The sequence below is a fragment of the Elephantulus edwardii genome, unplaced genomic scaffold (genome assembly GCF_000299155.1).
Source record: "Elephantulus edwardii isolate Elephantulus edwardi_28Jun2011 unplaced genomic scaffold, EleEdw1.0 scaffold00066, whole genome shotgun sequence".
Taxonomy (NCBI): Eukaryota; Metazoa; Chordata; class Mammalia; order Macroscelidea; family Macroscelididae; genus Elephantulus; species Elephantulus edwardii.
Window position 1 is genome coordinate 4,311,132 of NW_006399816.1, and position 19,517 is coordinate 4,330,648.

Here is a 19,517-nt window from a genome sequence, read left to right on the forward strand (position 1 = left end):
AGTGCAACAATGAATGAATGAAAACCCAACATCTTTGTAAATGTTCATTAAAATTAATAAAATTTAATAATTAAAAAAAGAAAAAACTAAATAAAAAACGAAAACATTTATTCCATATTAGTTTGCATATAAAAAAGAATATATACACACAAAAAAATAGTTGTTTTAAAAAACGATATATATACAAGAAGCAAAATCAGAGAGAAAAGCAACAAAATAATTACAAAAAATGTTATCAGTTATCTTGGTGGGTACAGGGAGACTGTTGAGAAGAAACACACAAGGAGCTCTGGGGTGCTGGCAATAACATTCTATTTCTTCACTTACGAATAACTGTATGTCTTAAGAATATGTTAGGTTACAATTATTTTTTACCAAAAATATTTATATATTTAAATTTTTAGTCCTTTTCAATATATCATGATTTATCATTTTAAAATATAATTTAAAAATTTAAAGACATTCCAGAATTTGGTTATAGTCACAATGAAAATTACAAAATCTATTAATTACTAACCATAGTCATTCAAAGTTAGATAATAATTTGTACTATATAACCAAATGGAATAAATTTGTTCAAGGAGGTAATCATGACTGCAATTCTAAAGAACAGTTTATAAATACATATTTGCTGTAAAAGAAATTGTCAGTTTATGTCATCAATCATTTAGCATTAAATACAATGATTACCTTTAGTATTTGTATTACTAATTAATTAGTAAGGCACTGAGCTATCCCAAAGACACTTGGTTTTCATTCACCAGCTGCTCCACAGCAGAGAGATGGGTAATCTTTTCCCATGAAATTCACTGCCTCTGAAAACTCACTGGAGGATATGCTATGAATTGGTTTCAACTCAATGGTACACAACAACAATTGTATTTGACTATATTCCATTTCCTCAAAGTTACACTTTACTCTTGGATGTTTTACCTAATCAGATAATTTCAAATGTATGCATGGGTATTTTTATAGTAGAATATTCATTTCATACTATCATATTACCAGCAAAGAATATTTTTAAAAATTTATTTATTTATTTAATCTTTTTTATTACAATGTTTTTTATTCATTTTCATGAACATTTACAGAGATTTTGGATTTTCATTCATTCATTGTAGCACTTTTTTTCTTTACCCCGCTCACCCAGTTCACTCTTCTCTTTGAAAAGCAAAAGATAAACTTCTTCGTTGGTACACAATCCCCACCCCCACCCCTGACCCTGCCCTCCCTGCCCCAAATGCACTCCACTATGCAACCTTAATTCTGGTTTCCTGTGATAATCACAATATGCTATGATATATCACTTTTAAACTGTTCTCTCCTTCATCTGTTTCAGTTCAGTATACATAATCAGCACAGAATATTTTACCGTAACACTAAAAATGCTTAAGTTTCTCTTACCCAAAATTTAAGCTTCTCCGAGCATTTGATGTTACACTTATTCTATCTGTTGATGGACTCTGAATCACATGGCGTCCTGGAGACATCTTCTTTACTTCCCAGGCCAATGAAGTTGGTCTACCAATTGAATACATATTTTTTTATTAAAACAGTGATAAGGCAAACAAGATCTTATTTTCTCTTGATTTTTAGTGGGTGAAAACATACCACATCATGATTTTCTCTAGAGTACTGATTAACAGAAAATTACCATATTACCAAATAGCACAACAGATAATCCAAGCATTCCCACCCATTTCAACATGATTTACAAACCTCAACATCTTTAGAGTAAAAATATCACCACCACCAAAGATCAGAAAGCCAATGATATTATATTGAACCATTTATGTCTGATCTCCTTGAGAAGTTTAAACTTGCTGAATAGAAACGAAGGAATATAGACAAAGGTGAGGGGTAGTAGCATAAAGATTTCATTGCTCTCTGCCGGGACATTAGATAAGGTAACTTTACTTGTCTCCTGCTCCTTCACCAGTCCCACAACTAATCAGTTAGTGTTGGTTGCTGTCATTGTGTGCTGTCAAGTCAGAAACGAATCATAGCTGACCATCCAGTGGGTTTTCAGAGGCAGTAAACTGCACTAGAGGAGACTGCCCATCCTTTTCTTGTACAGCAATTGGTGATTCAAATTATATGACTTTGGGATTGCAGAGCAGCTTCCTACCACTACACCACCAGAGTTCAAATCAGTTGGCTGCTGTTATGTGTTATCCAGTGGACTAAGACTCATTTCAACCCTATTAACAACAATTCTGAACCTTGCCCCATCCTGCGCCAGCCTCATCATCTCTAACACACCTGTCCCCATGCCACAATCAGATGGCAGGAAAAACAGTTTCTACAAAACTGTTTTTCCTAAGCAAGAATTTCTCTACCTATAAATAGGGATGACAGAAGAATAATTGATGCCTCTGAGCTGCGGTGTTGGAGAAGAGCACTGAACATCCCATTGACAGACAAGAGAACAAACAGCTATGTCATTATTATTATTACTATTATTATTATTAAATTATTTTAGTGAAAGTTTACAAAGACTTAAGATTTCCATTCATTCATTGTTTCACTTTTCTCCCTGCCCACCCCCTCTCCCCCAATTCACTAAAGAAAAAGAAAAACTCTTTCATTGTTATGCAATCCCTCCCCCCAAGTTCACTCCACTATGCAGCCTTCACGCTGGACTTCTGTAATGAAAAGAATACCCATTCATATGTCCCTTTTAAACAGTTCTCTCCCCCCTCTGTTTCAATGCAATATACATCATTCCTCCCCTCCTTTTCTATCTTCCCTCAACCCTGATGTCAGTTCTGTTTTACAACAGTGGCCCTACTCAATATTTGTGCTTTTGTGGCTGAGATATTTCACTCAGCATAATGTCCTCCAGAGTCATCCATTTTGCATAATATTTCATGAGTTCCTTGTTTTTCAATGCTACATAGTATTTCATTGTGTGAATATACCACAGCTTCTCTATCCATTTGTTTGTTGATGGGGACTTGGATTGTTTCCAGCTCTTTGCTATTGCGAACAAAGCCACAATAAACATGGATGTGCATATATCTGCTTGGGGACAGCCTGGAGAACAAACAGCTATGTCTTTATTGTTGTTGTTGTTGTTATTATGATTACTAATGAAAGTTTACAACGACTTAAGGTTTCCAGTCATTCATTGTTGCACCTTTTTTCCTGCCCACCCCCTTTCCCCCAATTCACTCTTCTCCTTGAAAATAAAAAGAATTGGAATTGCTGGGCCAAATGGTATTCCTATTTGCAACTTTTTGAGAAAGCGCCATATAGCCTTCCATAGTGGCTGCACCATTTTACACTTCCACCAACAGTGAATAAGGGTTCCAGTTTCTCCACAAGCTCGCCAGCATTTGATGTTTGCTGTTCTGTTAAATTTTGCTATTCTTATTGGGGTGAGATAATATCTCATAGTTGTTTTGATTTGCATCTCTCTTAGAACTAGGGATTTTGAACAATTTCTTTATGTGATAAGAACAAACAGCTATGTCTTGGAGAGGGTGCAGCCGAGTGCTCTTTGGAAGCAAGAATTATGAGACTTCATCTCACATACTTTAAGCATGTTAGTAGGAGGAGCTATTCCTTGGAGAAGAACATGATGCTGGGAAGGGTGGAGGGTCAGAGAAGGAGAGGAAAATCCTCAGTCAGGTAGATTAACACAGTGACTACTGCAATGTGCTTTTGTGTGTCAGGAAGTGTGAAGAAGATGTAGAATAGAGCAGAGTTCAGATATTTTGTTCATAGGGTTGCTATGAGTCATACTCATATCCCTAAAGAAACCAGAATATACACACCCATGCACTTAACTATCCCTAAAGAAACCAGAATATGCACACCCATGCACTTACAAACAACAACAACATGCTCGGACAATTTTTCCTCTTTTCTTGGATCTTCATACCTCAGATTTATCATTCATTCTAATCAAGACATCTAGTGTATTTTTTCTCATCAAAAAACTAATAACAAAAGAAAATTCAGATAAATAAGTCATCAAAATATACATCAAAAAGGTAGAGTGAAAACTAGCCTCTGATTTCTCAATAAATATTTTTATGTGTGCATAAACAAATTTTAAAGTATGTACAATACACAAAATGTATATTTTTATCCATATTCTCAAATTCATACATATACACAAGAATATATAGACCTACACATGTATAAAATATAATCTGAAACTTCTTTCTCATTTAACAGGATATGACACATATATTTTCCTTTTAATTATTCTTTTTACAAGGTCATTTTCAACAACTAGGTTAAGTAGTGTTCCATATATCAATTCTAATATAGAATTTCCTCCACAACCTCACCAGCATTTGTCGTTTGCTACTCTGTTGAACTTTGCTATTGCTACTGAGGTGAGATGATATCTCATAGTTATTTTGATTTGCATCACTCTTACAGCTAGAGATTTTCAACATTTCTTCATGTGTTTGTTCGCCATCTGAATGTCTTCTTTGGTGAAGTGTCTATTCATATCCTGTGCCCATTTTGCAATTGGGTTGGTGCTGGAGTATTCCATAAATTCTAGATGTAGGTCTTGGAACCCTTATTCACTGTTGGTGGAAGTGTAAAATGGTGCAATCACTCTTGAAGATAGTATGGTGCTTTCTCAAAAAGTTGCAGATAGAAGTACCATTTGACCTAGCAATTGCACTATTGGGATATACTCTAAAGAAATCATAATATGTACACCCATGTTTATTGCTGCATTGTTCATAACAGCAAAGATGTGGAAGCAACCCAAGTGCTCATCAACAAATGAGTGGATAAAGAAGCTGTGGTATATTCATATAATGAAATACTATGCAGCACTGAAAAACAAGGAACTCATAAACTATTATACAAAATGGGTAATCTTGGAGGACACTATGCTGAGTGAAAAATCTCAGTCATAAAAGGACAAATACTGCATAATGTCACTGTTATAAAATAGGACTGACATGTGGGTTGGGGGAAACTGAGACAAGAGGGGATAAATAATGAATGTTGCATTTAAATAGATGAGGAAAAGAACTGTCTAAAAATATGTAAGATTAGGTATTTACATGACAACAGTCCAGAGTAAGAGGTACAGAGCAAACTGGACTTGGGTGGGGAGGGAGAAAACTGCAACAATAAAAGCATCTTTTTAAAGAGAAAGGTAAACTGGGGGGAGGGGAGGATAAGGAGAAGAAAAATAAGATCTATTTTCTGTGAATGTCAGGAAGAACAGAGTGACTGAAAAGGCACACAAGAACTCAACATAAAACTTAGCATATGAAATATTAAATAAAATAACACTATAACACTATTTAGGCTATAATACTCTGTGGAAAAACTGTTGAAATATTTTTCACTACTCTAAATCCCCGGCAATACAGTCTCAGTCACCTTTGTCAGCTCATTCTCCTCCTCTACTATGAGAGAAAACTATTAGGACTGCAGAGCCCTTTCCTTCCTCTCTCAGAACGGCTACTGAAAGAATCCAGTCACAGGATAAAACCCCTCTCTAACTTTCAGTGGGGGCTGGTCTTCTGTTTGAGAGCCAGCCTGGCAGTTTCTCCTAATAGACTATCTTTCTGTAATTCCTCAGTGACCTTACAAGAACCATTTAGAATATCTGAAAAGGAATTAAAAAGTCACAATCTCTCTTCCTCCTCTGTGAACCTCTTTTCCTTATCTACTGTCCTTGGAGAATTGAGATCACATACTTAAGTCCACGAGATAACTTTTTAATACTTTCTTTGCTTCAGCCATCATCATCATTTAATATTGCTGATATTTTCTCCTAAAATTCTCTCAAGTCAATCCATTTCTGGCCATATACACCACGATCCCTAGTCTATGGACCATCTGTAACCTTTCACATTAACTACTGTGGCAGCTTCAAGTTCCTCTTAACCCTTCAAATCTTCACTCACTTTGACTCTAATCATGTTTTTTCCTCTTTCAATTCCCTCCCCCCTCCCCCCATTGCTTTCTACTGTTCTAAAGAGAAAGAGTAAAATCCTTAGCATGTTTGCAAAATTCTCACATTGGTAGCATTTTATCAAGTCCCCTACCTAGTTCACTCATACTTTGGCTTTTACACATCCTTTCTTACCACCTGTAGCACTTGCTTCCCCTCCCATGTGTGCACAAATCAATCATACTTCAGGTCTCTGCACAAAAGATAATTCCTCAGAGAACTAAAAATCTCAAAATACGCTGCAATCAAGTTGGTTCCGACTCACAGTACCTTCCTACCAGATTTTTGAGGCTTGCCTACTTCTCCCACAGAGTCATTAGCATAGTCAAACCACAGGAGACGAGCAGTCTTCTGCTTGGCAGTGCAATACCCGATGCTCTATGTCATCTAAGCTATTCCTCCAGGGAGTCTTCCTTAAATATTCAAACTTAAGTTGGTTCCCCTGTTACATGTACTTACAGAAGACAGTACTTTTTTTTTCCTTCATATTTTTCTTCACAGTTACAGACTATATATTTCCTTTTGAGAACATTTAATGTACAGATCAAACAAACACCAAACTAAATGCTTCATCAGGGCACAACAATTCCAGGCAACATCTAGTCGAGTACCTAAATGCAGTATAAGCATTCATTAAGTAGCCATTAAGTTAATAAATGATGATGGATGATACAAAGAATAGTTTTACAGATACATACAATAATTTCCCAAGGATTAAAAAAATTACTCAAAAGTCTAAGGCTTAAAAAAAAAAGTCTAAGGCTATATAATCTGGTCTACCCTTCTAAGTTTTTCTCATACTATTTATTCATGTCTTCTTTACTCCAAACTCTCTAAACTCTATATTCCTTGACTATACTTTGTTCTCTTTCACCCCCCAGACATCACACATACCAATACCTCTACTTGGAACTTCTCCTTTCCTCCCTCTTTACCTAGCTAACGCCGATCTGCCATTTCTGTCTTAACTTAAATATTACAACCTCAGAGAAGCAATGTTCAAGTTCAGTGTTTGCTACTGAAATCAGCCAGTGTAAGTATAAAGACCAGAAATTCATTACCTGCTTTGGGCATCTGTCTTCTCCAGCTTTTCCTGAAGTTGGATCCAGTCAATCAATGCTTTGAAATCCCTTACATAATTATCCAGCATCATTAGCACCTCCTAGTTTAAGACAAACAAAACTGTTAGATTCTATTCTGAAACTAAAAATGTCAAGAAAAACTATTGAAATAAATGGAATGGGGATTTATAATTTTTACATTATATACATCATGAAGACAGCTGCACAAAGCACTGATTTGTTTTAATCTTGTTTAATAAGATAATTTAAAAATTAGTGAGCTGAAAGATTAAAGGCCAAGAGATATGTATTAATATTCTTTCTTAACATTTCCTAAAAAAATCAGTCATTATTTTAACTTTTACTGTGACACCTATTATAGAAACCACACAAACCATTAACATATGGTAATAACTGCAAAACAACATTTCATGAAACAACCACTCATGACAAATACTGTAACATAAATCCCTTCAGGTTCCCCAGAAATCCCCTCCCAGCTACAACCTATCATTGCCTGAACTGTCCCTAAAAAAATGTGTCTATTTGGCTAGGTTATTATTCTAAGTAATATGTAATTAATGATCCTATGTGTTGTAAATCCTAACCACTATGATTTTAAAGAGGCAAGAAGAGGTGAAGTCTTGTAATGATAAAATCAACCTCTAGCCAATCAGTTTTAATGGGTTTAGGATGTGATGTAAAAAAAGTTTTGCATGTGGCCCACGTAAATTCTTTTTTTTCTTGTAAGAGGGAAAAAAGAGAGAGAAATAAAGGTACTACCAAGAAAGATGAGCTTGTATTAGTGTGCCCAGGTTCCTGCACTGGGAAAATAAGAGAGAGAGATAGAGAGACGTCTTTTTCTGTAGCTGATGAATTAACTCTACATCCACATATTTCTTCTGGTTCTCTCTATTCGGGGTATTCATTGAGTCTGCTTTCTTTTTAGGAGAGACAGAGTGAGACAGCTCAGTTGGGTGACAGTTTTGAGAATATTAACAACATTAAGTCTTCCACTCATAACAAGAGATGTCTTTTCATTTATTTATGATTATTGTTATGTGCTGTTGAGTCAGAAATAAATTTCTGACTGACCCTCCAGCGCAGGCTATAAATTCCACAAGAGAAAAATGCCCTTCTTTTTCTCATAGAATAGATGGTGGATTCAAACTACTTGCCTCTGGGTTGGAAGCATAATTCCCTACCACCAGATGAAGTAAATGAGTAGCCAGATCACTACTTACTTAAGTCTTCTTTATTTCTTTTCAGCAATGTAAGTCCTCTATATAGGGTATTGTTTCCTTTAGTGTTTTTTATCAGCATTTTAAACATTTCCTTTTAAATGGAAATAATCTCAAATGGAAATATTAAAAGTAAAAAAAAAAATAAAGACTTATGACTAAAAAAACCCTCAAACTCAACGCCTCCTAGATGATTCCAACTTACAACAACCCTCCAAAGTGCTTCCAATTTTCAATTCAAACCAATGAAGACTTCCAGCTAGCAGCATAACACAACAAACCACATCACCAGACCTCCAATAATGCTGTTTAGTCCCTTTTGAAGTCAATGTTCCGTTCTATTACTATATGTAAGATTATCACCTGTTAAAAAATATCTATTTAAAGAATGGATGCTTACTATTTCATCAGTATTTCTTATGTAAAGAAATGTTGATAAAAAGCTAAATATATTAGACAACTCAGCATAACTTAAAACTAGTTTTCAATAATATGATTACTAAATGCCACATTCTTACTGACACTGAGCTTCTAAAAATAAGATAAAATCGAAAATTGACTGAGTATGACAGAAAATCATTTTCAAATCAGCTTACCTAGGATGACTTTATCATCATGCACCACAGTACATATTCATCATAATTACCTATACTCTGATCTTCTCCTTTAGATAATTCAAAATTACATTACTGTGATGCTACATTCACACATTTGGCAGAGATTACTTTCTTGCACTGATCAGTTTTGTATTTAAACAGAGTAAAAAAATTTTAGTAGAAAATAAGGTAAAAACATGAGCTCCACTGTAAGTAGAATAAGTCTTTGTCCTTTTTTAACCAGAAAGAGGAAACTGACCTCAAGTGTGACTGTGAGTGTGAGTACTGGCACATTTGCCAAAGCTGGAATTTCATACATAAAGACAAAGAATGTAAAATTTTATTCACTAGAAAGAGGTCTCACTAGATAGGCTACTTTCCAATATTCCCAGAAAATGACCTTCTGAAAATTACAACTAGCAATAAGAGTGATTCTATGCATTATAAATACATTGCTTTTCTATAGCTTTGCTTTAGCTGACTTTATAACTGTGAAAGACTTCAAAACCAGTTTTCACGTATGAGTGTTTTAAGTTACAAGTACACTTTTGGAAATTAGACCCAAGGCAAATAATAAATGCATGCCGAATTATTCACAAGTGAAATATAGCACCAGCCTTACTTTAGTTACAAGAGTTATATTCTACTTTAAAAGACGCTTCTGAACAAAGAGGTATTGTTTATTTCCTTTCAAAGGTAATTCTTGGTGCCAAATCAAGGGTAATAAAAAATCTTCTACAATCAGGAAAAGAACAAATTTAAAAATTTAGTTGGTTTCCTTCTCTCGATTCTACTAATATAATTAAAATTCTTTAATTAAATTCATTTAACGTAAATCACCTACATTAGGGCGCAGAAAAACTTAATTCAAAATAATTTCTTTCGGAAGTTTTCTACTGATTCCCTATTCTGCTGGGGGGAGAAAGCAAAGCTCTACAGGGCACTAGCATAAGCAGCTATATTTCTGATACTAGCTGGCACAGAGAAAGTCCATTTGATGGCTTAAACAACCTATTTGAAGGAATGTTTAGCTCTCCGTTATCAGAAATGATCAGCGTGCTACCATGCAGCTGTAACCCGAGTCATGTTTTATGAACAAGGGAATACAAACAAGACAAGCAGCTGGAGCAGCCTCATAGTCACTGATGCACATCTTTCCCCCTAAAGCTATGAAGGCCATTTTGTCAAGCAGGATGAAACAGAACAAAAGTGGCTCTGAAAGTAATGTTATAGGCATTCAGATAACTACATATAGATGTACAGCTAAAATTACCAATTAGTTTACCAATTGGCTGCAACGGATTCGATTGGTTTGTAATTAATTCTAGTTACTGGCGCACAGAGCAGGATGGATGGCGCCATCCCTTTGTCCTCCTGACACACAATCCTAGTGCACAGACTCTTGGGCCAGGACATCAATACAGCCCTCCAATTCACTACAGGAATGAGTACAGTGATGGCACCCCCATGGTGTTGAAGGGGCAGAAATCTGCATCACCTGAGAAGTCAGTGACAAAAAGGAACCTTTATGAAAACTTTACCAGACAGAAACTGGTTTGAAATACTGTAATTTTTTAAAGAACTTATCTAGCTTTTTTAAAGCTACTGAAATCAATAGTTCAAAAAGGAAATCATTGGGCGGGGGGGGGGGGGAAACCAAGAAAGTTATAAAAAATGTCTCAGTAATACAATTTCCAGTCTTCAGTCCTCAATCACTCATTTATTTAAAGATAAATAGGCTACTTGGAAAGGGGATATATAACCAACATATAAAACAAATGGAAATTTGCTAATAGAAACGATTTAATTACAATGTAATCTTTTACCAGCATCTTAGGGGCAATATAATTTTCATTTTACTAGGTTTCTGGTGCTAGCTACCATATGAACAACATATTTGAACTAGGCCCCATCCCACACCATTCTCTTCATCTCTGAAATGCTTAAGTGCACTGTAATAGTCACAGTCAATCCATCTTGTTATGGGTCTTCCTCTCTTTCCCTTTTCTCCACCTTACCCAAAACTGTGCCTTTTTCTAAGGACTGGCCCTTCCTGGCAAAATTCCCAAAGTATGAGAGATAAAAGTTTCTTGTCTCTCCTTGCCTCTAAGGAGAACCCTGATTGTATTTTCTCCAAGATTTGTTTGTTCTTTTGTCAATTGCTAACTTCATCCATATTTGTATATTTTGTTATTTCAGCTCAATTACATGTTGAGTTGACTAGATTCCTTTTCTTCTGCTATTTCTTATGAAGAAAAAGATCAAAGATCTATTGCAACTAAGAATAAGTAGACAAAGACATTACAAATAAAGTTTTATAAGACTTAAAGCCTACAAGCCACATTCAAATTCCCTACAGATGCCTCGATGCTTACCTCTAATCAACGATTTAAGATATTTCTTTTGCCTGGTAAAGTCTCCCAATACCAAATTATATGCTTAGATTTAGCCTTAGGATTCAATGCCCTTAGCTGTTCATTATGAACACAAAAGTTAAGGTTTGGGATTCTCACCCTCCCCCTCAAACTAGCTTCGAAGAAGCACTGAAAGATATTATCCAATTATATTCCCTACTCTCCCTTCAACAGACAGTACAAATACCACATACACAAGCTAGCCTACGATTCTATAGCCAGAAGTATCTCTTCTTAAATGAACAGCCAAGCAAACATTAAGTGTAATACCAAATGTTAATACATATTCAAAACTCACAAGCACTATATAAATTAAAAGCTTTTCTCCCTCAAATCATACATATTTGTAATAATTGATCTTACTTTCAAAGGAGGTATGGCTAACAAAAAACAAAATTATTCCCTTAAAATCTTTACTTTCATTGAGGCACCACACAGGGAAGAGCAAAACTCAAGCCAAAGATATGACTGTTTCTTTTTTCCTCGGCAGTCAAATCTCAAATTGCTTTTCTAATCCAGCGGAATAAAATAACAACAAAATTATAAACACTACCACAAGATCTAGCGACCAGGGCACCAAGAAGTTTATGTTCTGTGTTAAAAGTCATTATCTGATAAACGTCTATCATTTTCAAATTCACAGTAAAGGACTAAAACTATTTTAAAAACAGACTCCCTCATTAAAAAGTAAGATGCATCTGATACAGGCCATGGTCTTTGCAATCACTTGTTATGCATCAGAGAGTTGGAAAATGACCAAGCAGGATAGAAGGGGAATTGATGCCTTTGAGCTGTGGTGCTGGAGAAGAGTATTGAGAGTACCATGGACTGCTAGGAAAACAAACAGACTCATCCTGGAAAGGTTAAACCAGGTGGCTCCTTGGAGGCAAGGATTCTGAGGCTCCATCTAATATACTTTGGACATGTTGTAAGGAGAGACCGGTCCTTAGAGAAGGACATCATGCTTGGGAGGTTGGAGGGACAGCGCAGGAGGGGAAGGCCTTCTAGGAGGTGGACTGATTCAGTGACTGGGATAATTGGGATGGGTGTGTTGGAGACAATGCGAATGGCACAGGACAGAGCAGAGTTTAGGGCTGTTCTACACAGGGGCGCTATGAGTCACAAGCGACTGGACGGCACATAACAACAACAAACAACTGTGTGTTTGATCCATTTCAGACTGCATTAGTCAGTTTTTGTTATTGACAATGATAAAAACAGTGATCCTATGAATAACTGTTCTGAATCTTACCCTATCTTGAGCCAACCTCACCATCTCTGACACCTGACTCTGTTGCCACAGTCACTGTGTCAAGCTATCTCATCCAGGGTTTCTCCTCTTCTGTCCTGACCCCTCGACCCATCCTAGCATGATGTCCTTCTCCAAGTACTGGTCCTTCCTGGCAACGTGCCCAAATTATATCAGACAGAACTTAAAAATCCTTTTGTCCAAGAAACAAACTGGTTTTACTCTCTCCAGGATTGATATGTTTGTTCCCTTAGCAGTCCATGGTATGTTCAATACTCTTCTCCAGAACTGCAACTCAAAGGCAATTGATTCTTCTGTCATCCATAGTCACTGTTAAGTTCTCAGATGCATAGGAAGCAACTGAGAAGGCATGGCCCAGATCAGGTACTCCTAGTTTCTGGACTGACATTGTTGCTCTTTAGCACTTCAGATTGGTATCTGACAGCAGGTTTTCCCAATGCAATTAGTCTTTTGACTTCCTGACTGGTGATTCCAAGAGAGTTGATTGTGAACCTCAGCAAGATGAAATCATTAACAAATTCAATCTTTTTCCATCTATCATGATACTGCCTATAAGTCTTATGATGAGGATCTTTAGTTTCTCGATGTTGAGATGCAATCCATATGGAAGACTGCAATCCTTGATGTTCTACAACAAAAGCTTTAAGTCCTCTCCAGTTTCTGCAAGCAAGGTTATCATCTGCATAATGCAGGTTGTTGATGAGTCTTCCTCCAATCCTGATACCACATTCTTCTTCATAAAGTTCAGGCTCTCGAATGATCTGCTCAGAATACAGATTGAAAAATATGGAGAACGGATACATCCCTGATGCACTCCTTTCTTAATTTTTAACCATGTAGTGTTTTCTTGCTCTGTTCAGACAACAGCTTCTTGGTCTAGGCATAGATTTCACATGAGCATAGCCAAGTCAATTTCTTCATCTTTGGCTCTAATGGCAGGTCTTCCTTATATGAAGCATGGATATTCTCCTATAACTGACAGCACTGTACTTGAGGATGGATCTTGAAATTTTCTTCTGATGATAAATTTGATACTATTTCTCTTCAATTTGATAGTAGAAGATAGGGCTCTCTGAAACCAAATGGTCAATACCAGTCCCTCTCAGCTTCTGATACCTAAATGTCTACAATTACACATTCCATTTCATTTTTTCAGTTTTCAATTTTCCTAAAGTCATACTTGGTACAGTCTAGGTTCAATTATTAACAAATGTTTCCAGATGTTTCTCCTTTGAGCTTTGCTACATCCTTTCTCCAAACCTATTCAATTTTTATGCTGAACAAAAAATTTGAGAACCTAAACTATATGAAGAAGTATGTGGCATCAGGATGGAAGGAAGACTTGTTAACAATTCACATTATGCAAACGGATAAAATTTTCCTTGCGGAAAAAAACTTGAAGCACTTTCTACAGAAAATAAAAAATGATAGCCTCAATACAGATTACATTTCAAATCAAGAAAACAAAAGTGTTAATAAGATGACCAATTGGTTGCATCATGATAGATGGAAAAAAGACTGAAGTTGTCAGCAATTTCATTTTACTTGGATCCACAACCAACACTCATGGTAGCAGTTGAGAAATCAAGACACATTTTGAATTGAAAAAATATGCTACTTTAAGGTGCTCTTTAAAGTGCTAAAGATTAGAGATGTCAGTTTAAAAACTAAGGTGCATCAGACGCAAGTGAAGATCTTTTCAGTTGCTTTCTATGCATCGGAAAGTTGCACAAAATAAGGATGAGAGAAGAATCTATGCTTTTGAATTGTGGGCGTGGTGAATATACAAATATGCAGTTATTATCCCAGGGTTTCTAAGGATATGTTATTTCAAATGTGGGTGGTCTGTCTTACTTCCAAGTCTTAGTTTGGAAGCTTATTGAACTCTGTCCATCTGCTAGTATTTGAAATACTTAACAGCTTCCAGGATCACAGCAATATGTAAGATACCATAGGGCAACAAACTAACAGATGAGTGGTGGTTTAACATTTTAAAGACTAAGGTGTACACGCCTCAATTCATGGTATTTTCAAATGCTTCAGAATATACATGTGGAAGCTGAAACAATGAATAAAGAAGAACAATGAAAAACTGATGACTTTGGATTGTGGTGCTACTGAAGAATACTAAGAGTATTCCTTAGAGGTAAGAATGATGCAACTTCACCTCACATATTCTGTATGTTATCATGAGGGTTCAGACCTTGGAGACATATTTTATGCTTGGAAAAATACAGAGTCCTGAAGGAGCTAGACTGGCACAATGACTGCACCAATGAGCTTAAAGCACAGCAGAGATTGTCAAGAAGGTGCAGAATCTGGGAGGATTTTTCCCTTTCTCTTAAATATAAGTGAAAATTTACAAATCAGATTGGGTTTTCATTCAAACATTCATATACATTTTGTTTTATAACATTAACTACAATTGATTACTGTAATTAATTATAATGTCTTTATTTACTTTTCCTTCACAAAACTTATCTACATATAAATTTTTAATCTCTCTCCCTTCCTACCTCTTTTAACCATACAAGAATTATTTGTGTATATCTCCTTCTTTAGCTTTTTATAATAGTTATCCTTTTCTTACTGACTCATGTCACTCAGCATCAATTTGTTCTAGATTCAATTATACTGTGTAGTATTTCACAAATTCTTGACACTTTTAATGATGCATAACACTCCACTATGTAAATACACTACAGTTTCTTTGGTCATGTGTCCACTGATGGACCTTGGATAGCTTCTAACTCTTTGCTGTACCTTAAATAAGCATGGGAGTGTGTTTCTTTCCACCAGTTTTGTCCACATCATTCATTAAAGAGGCTGTCTTTTTCCACTTAATGGATTTCATCTTTTTGTCAAAGATCAGCTAGCTAATCCATAGGTGGATGGATTTATTTCTGGGTTCACAATTCTACTTCAATGGTCTGTATACCTATTACTGTACTGATACTAAGCTATTTTGATTAACTCACCACTGGGCCAATTGGCACACCACGATAGATGAAGAAGAGATAGTGGTTGTTAATAATTACAGCTTGCTTGGCTCCACAATCAACATTCTTTTTTTTTTTTTTAATTATATTTTATTAACTTTCATAAACATTTACAGAGATTTTGGGCTTCCACTCATTCATTGTTGCACTATTCTCTCTACCCTCCTCCCAGTTTGTTCTTGTCCAAATGCCACAGTGCTTGTCAAAGCCAGTTCTGATTAATCTTCTTTGTCAGTGTATCCTTTGCCATTCCCTATCACTCCTCCCTGAGAGAGACTTCACCCTGAGTCATAAGGAAAAGGGGACGGCGTATTCTCTTAGCTACTTCCTGCTGAAAAGGGACGCTGTGGGTTTCAGGGTGAAGATCTTCTCTCACTACTCTAAAGGGCCCCTTTGGCAGTAGGAAACACATAGGCACCAGCAGTCAGGAAATTAAGAGACAGATTGCATTAGGAAAATCTGCTGTCAGGGACCTCTCCAGAGAATGAAACGCAATGTCAGTCTAGAGATTAAGGTGTGCCTAATCCAGGCCATGGTCTCTACAATTACTTGCTATGTATCAGTGAGCTAGACAATGACCAAGGATGATAGAAGAAGAATCGATGTCTTCGAGTTGTGGTGCTGGAGAAGAGTCTTGAACATATCATGGACCACCAAGAAAACAAATGCATCTGTCTTGGAGAAGATAAAACAAAATTTCTCCTTTGAGGCTAGGATTTTGAAGCTCCATCTCAGATACTTTGGGCACACAGCCAGGAGGGCCTGATCTTTGGATAAGGACATCATGCTCAGAAGGGTGGAAGAACTGGATAAGGACATAATGCTCAGAAGAGTGGAAGAACAGTACAGGAAAGGAAAACCCTAGATGAGATGCATTGATACAGTAACTGGGGCAGTGGAAGTTGGTGTGTTGTAATCAGTGAGACTGGCTCAGGACACGGCAAGCTTCAGAGCTGCTGTACAGAGGGTTGCTATGGGTCACAGGTGACTCAATGGCACATAACAACAACAACAACAACAACATGGTTGTGTAGTAAGTTTTGAGATAAAGATGTATGTTGACCTTGTTATTAGGTTGATTAAAACTCATAGCAAGCTTATGAAAAATAGATAAAAAATTTGCACTGTCATGTACTGTTCCAGGCATGTTTTTATTAATATTTTACTTGCATGTAATGTGGAATAGATATTAAGAGAGCTTAGATTCTCCTTGGTGGTGCCACAGGCAGGCAGCCTTTCTCTCAGCTCTGCTGGAAACAGGGCTTCTCTCAGCCATGACTGCTGCTGGGCCTTCTCTTAGCCTCTTCCCTGCTCTGGTAAGTTCTTTAGTTCCACTGACAAGAGCCTGAAGGCACTCTGCTTTACAAGCAGCCACTTACCCGAAGGAATTCCACCCAGTCAGCAAGCCCAGTGAAAGGCCTCACACTGATCTCAATCCCTCTGTCCCCACTCAAGCTGCTGTCACTTGTGCTGATACCATTCATGCCACTACATTGTCTGGCACTCTCTCATGACTTCCATGGTCTTCAGTGTTAGAGTTCTTCCTCCTGGGTCTTGGGGCTGTCAGCACAGGGACTCCAGGTCTAAAGGATTTGCTCTGCTTCATGATCTTCTTGATGGTAGTGAGATCTCCCTGCACCGTTACAAAATAGGCCCTCATGTAAGCCTCTCTGGTCAATTTCAATACACTGTCCTTTATCAAACCAATTCTCAACTGACCAATTCTCTCATTGGGCCACTGTCAGTTAATCGGCATAATAGTTGATTAACTCACACAGAATACTTAATCCTACTGTGTGGGCTTTTTTACCCAATTCCTTTGCATGATTATAAACAAGTCAACATTTTGATAATATGATAAACCCAACACTAGAAAGGCCTGTAAACAAAGTAAAATCCAATGCACGGCAGACATGAACTCAGCAGTCACCAGAGAAAACAGGTGACAAGGAGACTGAAAAAAAGTTCTTTTTAAAAGTAAAACAGACATGAAATAGTCTGCTATCTATGTCTAGGCACATCATCTTAGTCCAAATAAGTAAGGTCTGACTAACATTCCTGTTATTTACCAATGAGTTGGAACAGACTCATAGCTGACCCTCCAGCAGGTTTTCAGAGACTATAAATTAACATGGATGGAGACTGTCCATCCTTCTCCCAAGAAGCAGCTAGTGGATTCAAACCTCATGCCTTTAGATTAGCAGTGCAATTCCTTATCACTCAGCCAACAGAGTAAGATCAAATTATTAAATTACTACTACTACTACTAAGTCAGTCCAAAAACTACTCCCCAAAAAGAAAATAGATGCTCTACTGATTATAATGTACACAAGAACCAGATAGAAGGAATAAAGATTTGTCAACCAGGAGATCATCAACTAAGGGTCATGCTATACAGACTTATAAGGTGACAGCTAATTTATCTCCACAACTCAAAGATTCTGAATCATAAAACAAGCTTTTGGGAAATGTTATATTCAGAAAGAAAATTCATTATTTAATCAATCAAACAACAAAATTTTATTGTAAGTCTACAGTGCATAAACACTGGGAAAATAAATAACTAGAGTAAGGCCAGAAGACCACATAGACACAATAAAAGATAGCGTTTAATTTTAAACCATGATGAAGCTGCAAAAGTCAACTCCATTAGATGAATATGTGAACTCTTCCAACCTGTTAGTCTAGTCCTAATTCTCCCCAGTATTTGTAACAATTTTTGATACTTAAGTTAAAGTGTAACAGGCAAATCAAACATTTGTTGTTGTTGCCATGTCCCATGGAGTCAGAACCAACTCATGGCTAACTCTCCAGCAGGTTTTCAGGGGCTGTATGTCACATGGGGAGAGACTCTCCATCTTCCTCCCATGCAGCAGATGGTGGATTCTAATCGTGTGCCCTCAGGTTGGCAGCGTTAACTCCTTACCCACTAGGCCACAAGGGCACTCTAACCCAAACATTTAATATGCTATAATATTCATCTTAGACAAGACAAAATTGATGATGCAAAGCATTAAATTTAACAGAAGGGTCATTTTTCTGCTAAGAAAATGTACAGCTCCCATGAAAACTATAAGGAGAACTGGTGGCACAGTGCAACAAGGAATATGGTGATTCAAGTGCTTGTCTGTGAACCTCATAAGCCCCTCCAAGGGAGAAGGACATGGCTCTATGCATTTGTAAACAGCCCTAGAATCTCTAGGAGGTAATTCTACTTTTCCTATGGTTGTGATGAGTCACAATCAACTCAAAGGTAGTGGGTTTTTTATGAGTTTTGGTTTAATGAAGCCATACAGCTCATATGATTCTTTTTATAATTAACATGACAAGTAACAGGTAGGAAACAAACAATTCTTGGAAACTCAAAGAGATGCTAAACAAATTGGAATACAAGTGGGAGGCTTTAAAATATCTAAGAATTGAGAGAAGGGAGCTCAGGTGGCTTAATGATAAGGAATTGGGCTGTCAACCCAAAGGCATGTGGTTCAAATCCTCTGTGAGAGACAGATGGGCAATCTGCTCCCACACTATTTACATTTTCTGAAAACCCACTGGAGAGTCAGCCTGAGTCAGTTCTGATTCAATGGTATATAATAATTGTACTGAGAGAAATATGGGCAAGCTCCTCTTGTGTGATTCTCTATCTCTGAATACCTGCTGGAAGGTCAGCTTTGAGTCAGTTCTAACTCAAAGGCAATTAGAGCTTTTTGAGTTTCCATCAGATCAGGAAAGTAAAAATTAGCATTTGGAAATGTAAATAATTATTTCTAAAACCTAACTATAAACACATCAATTTCTATCCACGAAGAGCTCAACTAATCCATTTCTACCATGTCCAAGGAATGTGCAAACACTAGCTTCTTCTCTCCTTTCTTCTCATGGTCACTTTCCTTCCTCATCCAGTTTAGATCTCATGGTACATCACTTCAACTATTCTCTTACCCCCTACGACTTAGTCCACTGAAACTCTAAGTGTAACTACATGGAAAATACTC

The 19,517-nt window shown here is 36.8% G+C and overlaps 1 protein-coding gene across 1 annotated transcript in view; it reads right to left on the minus strand.

Moving 5' to 3' along the window:
• Nucleotides 1-19,517, minus strand: part of SCAPER (S-phase cyclin A-associated protein in the ER) — a 507,933-nt gene that overhangs the window by 442,143 nt on the left and 46,273 nt on the right. The window contains exons 4-5 of the mRNA XM_006888275.1: nt 7,003-7,103; nt 1,405-1,521 (exon numbers count right to left, since the gene is read on the minus strand). Of these exons, the coding sequence (XP_006888337.1) occupies nt 1,405-1,521; nt 7,003-7,094 (209 nt within the window). The 5' untranslated portion in view covers nt 7,095-7,103. The remainder of the gene's footprint in view (nt 1-1,404; nt 1,522-7,002; nt 7,104-19,517) is intronic.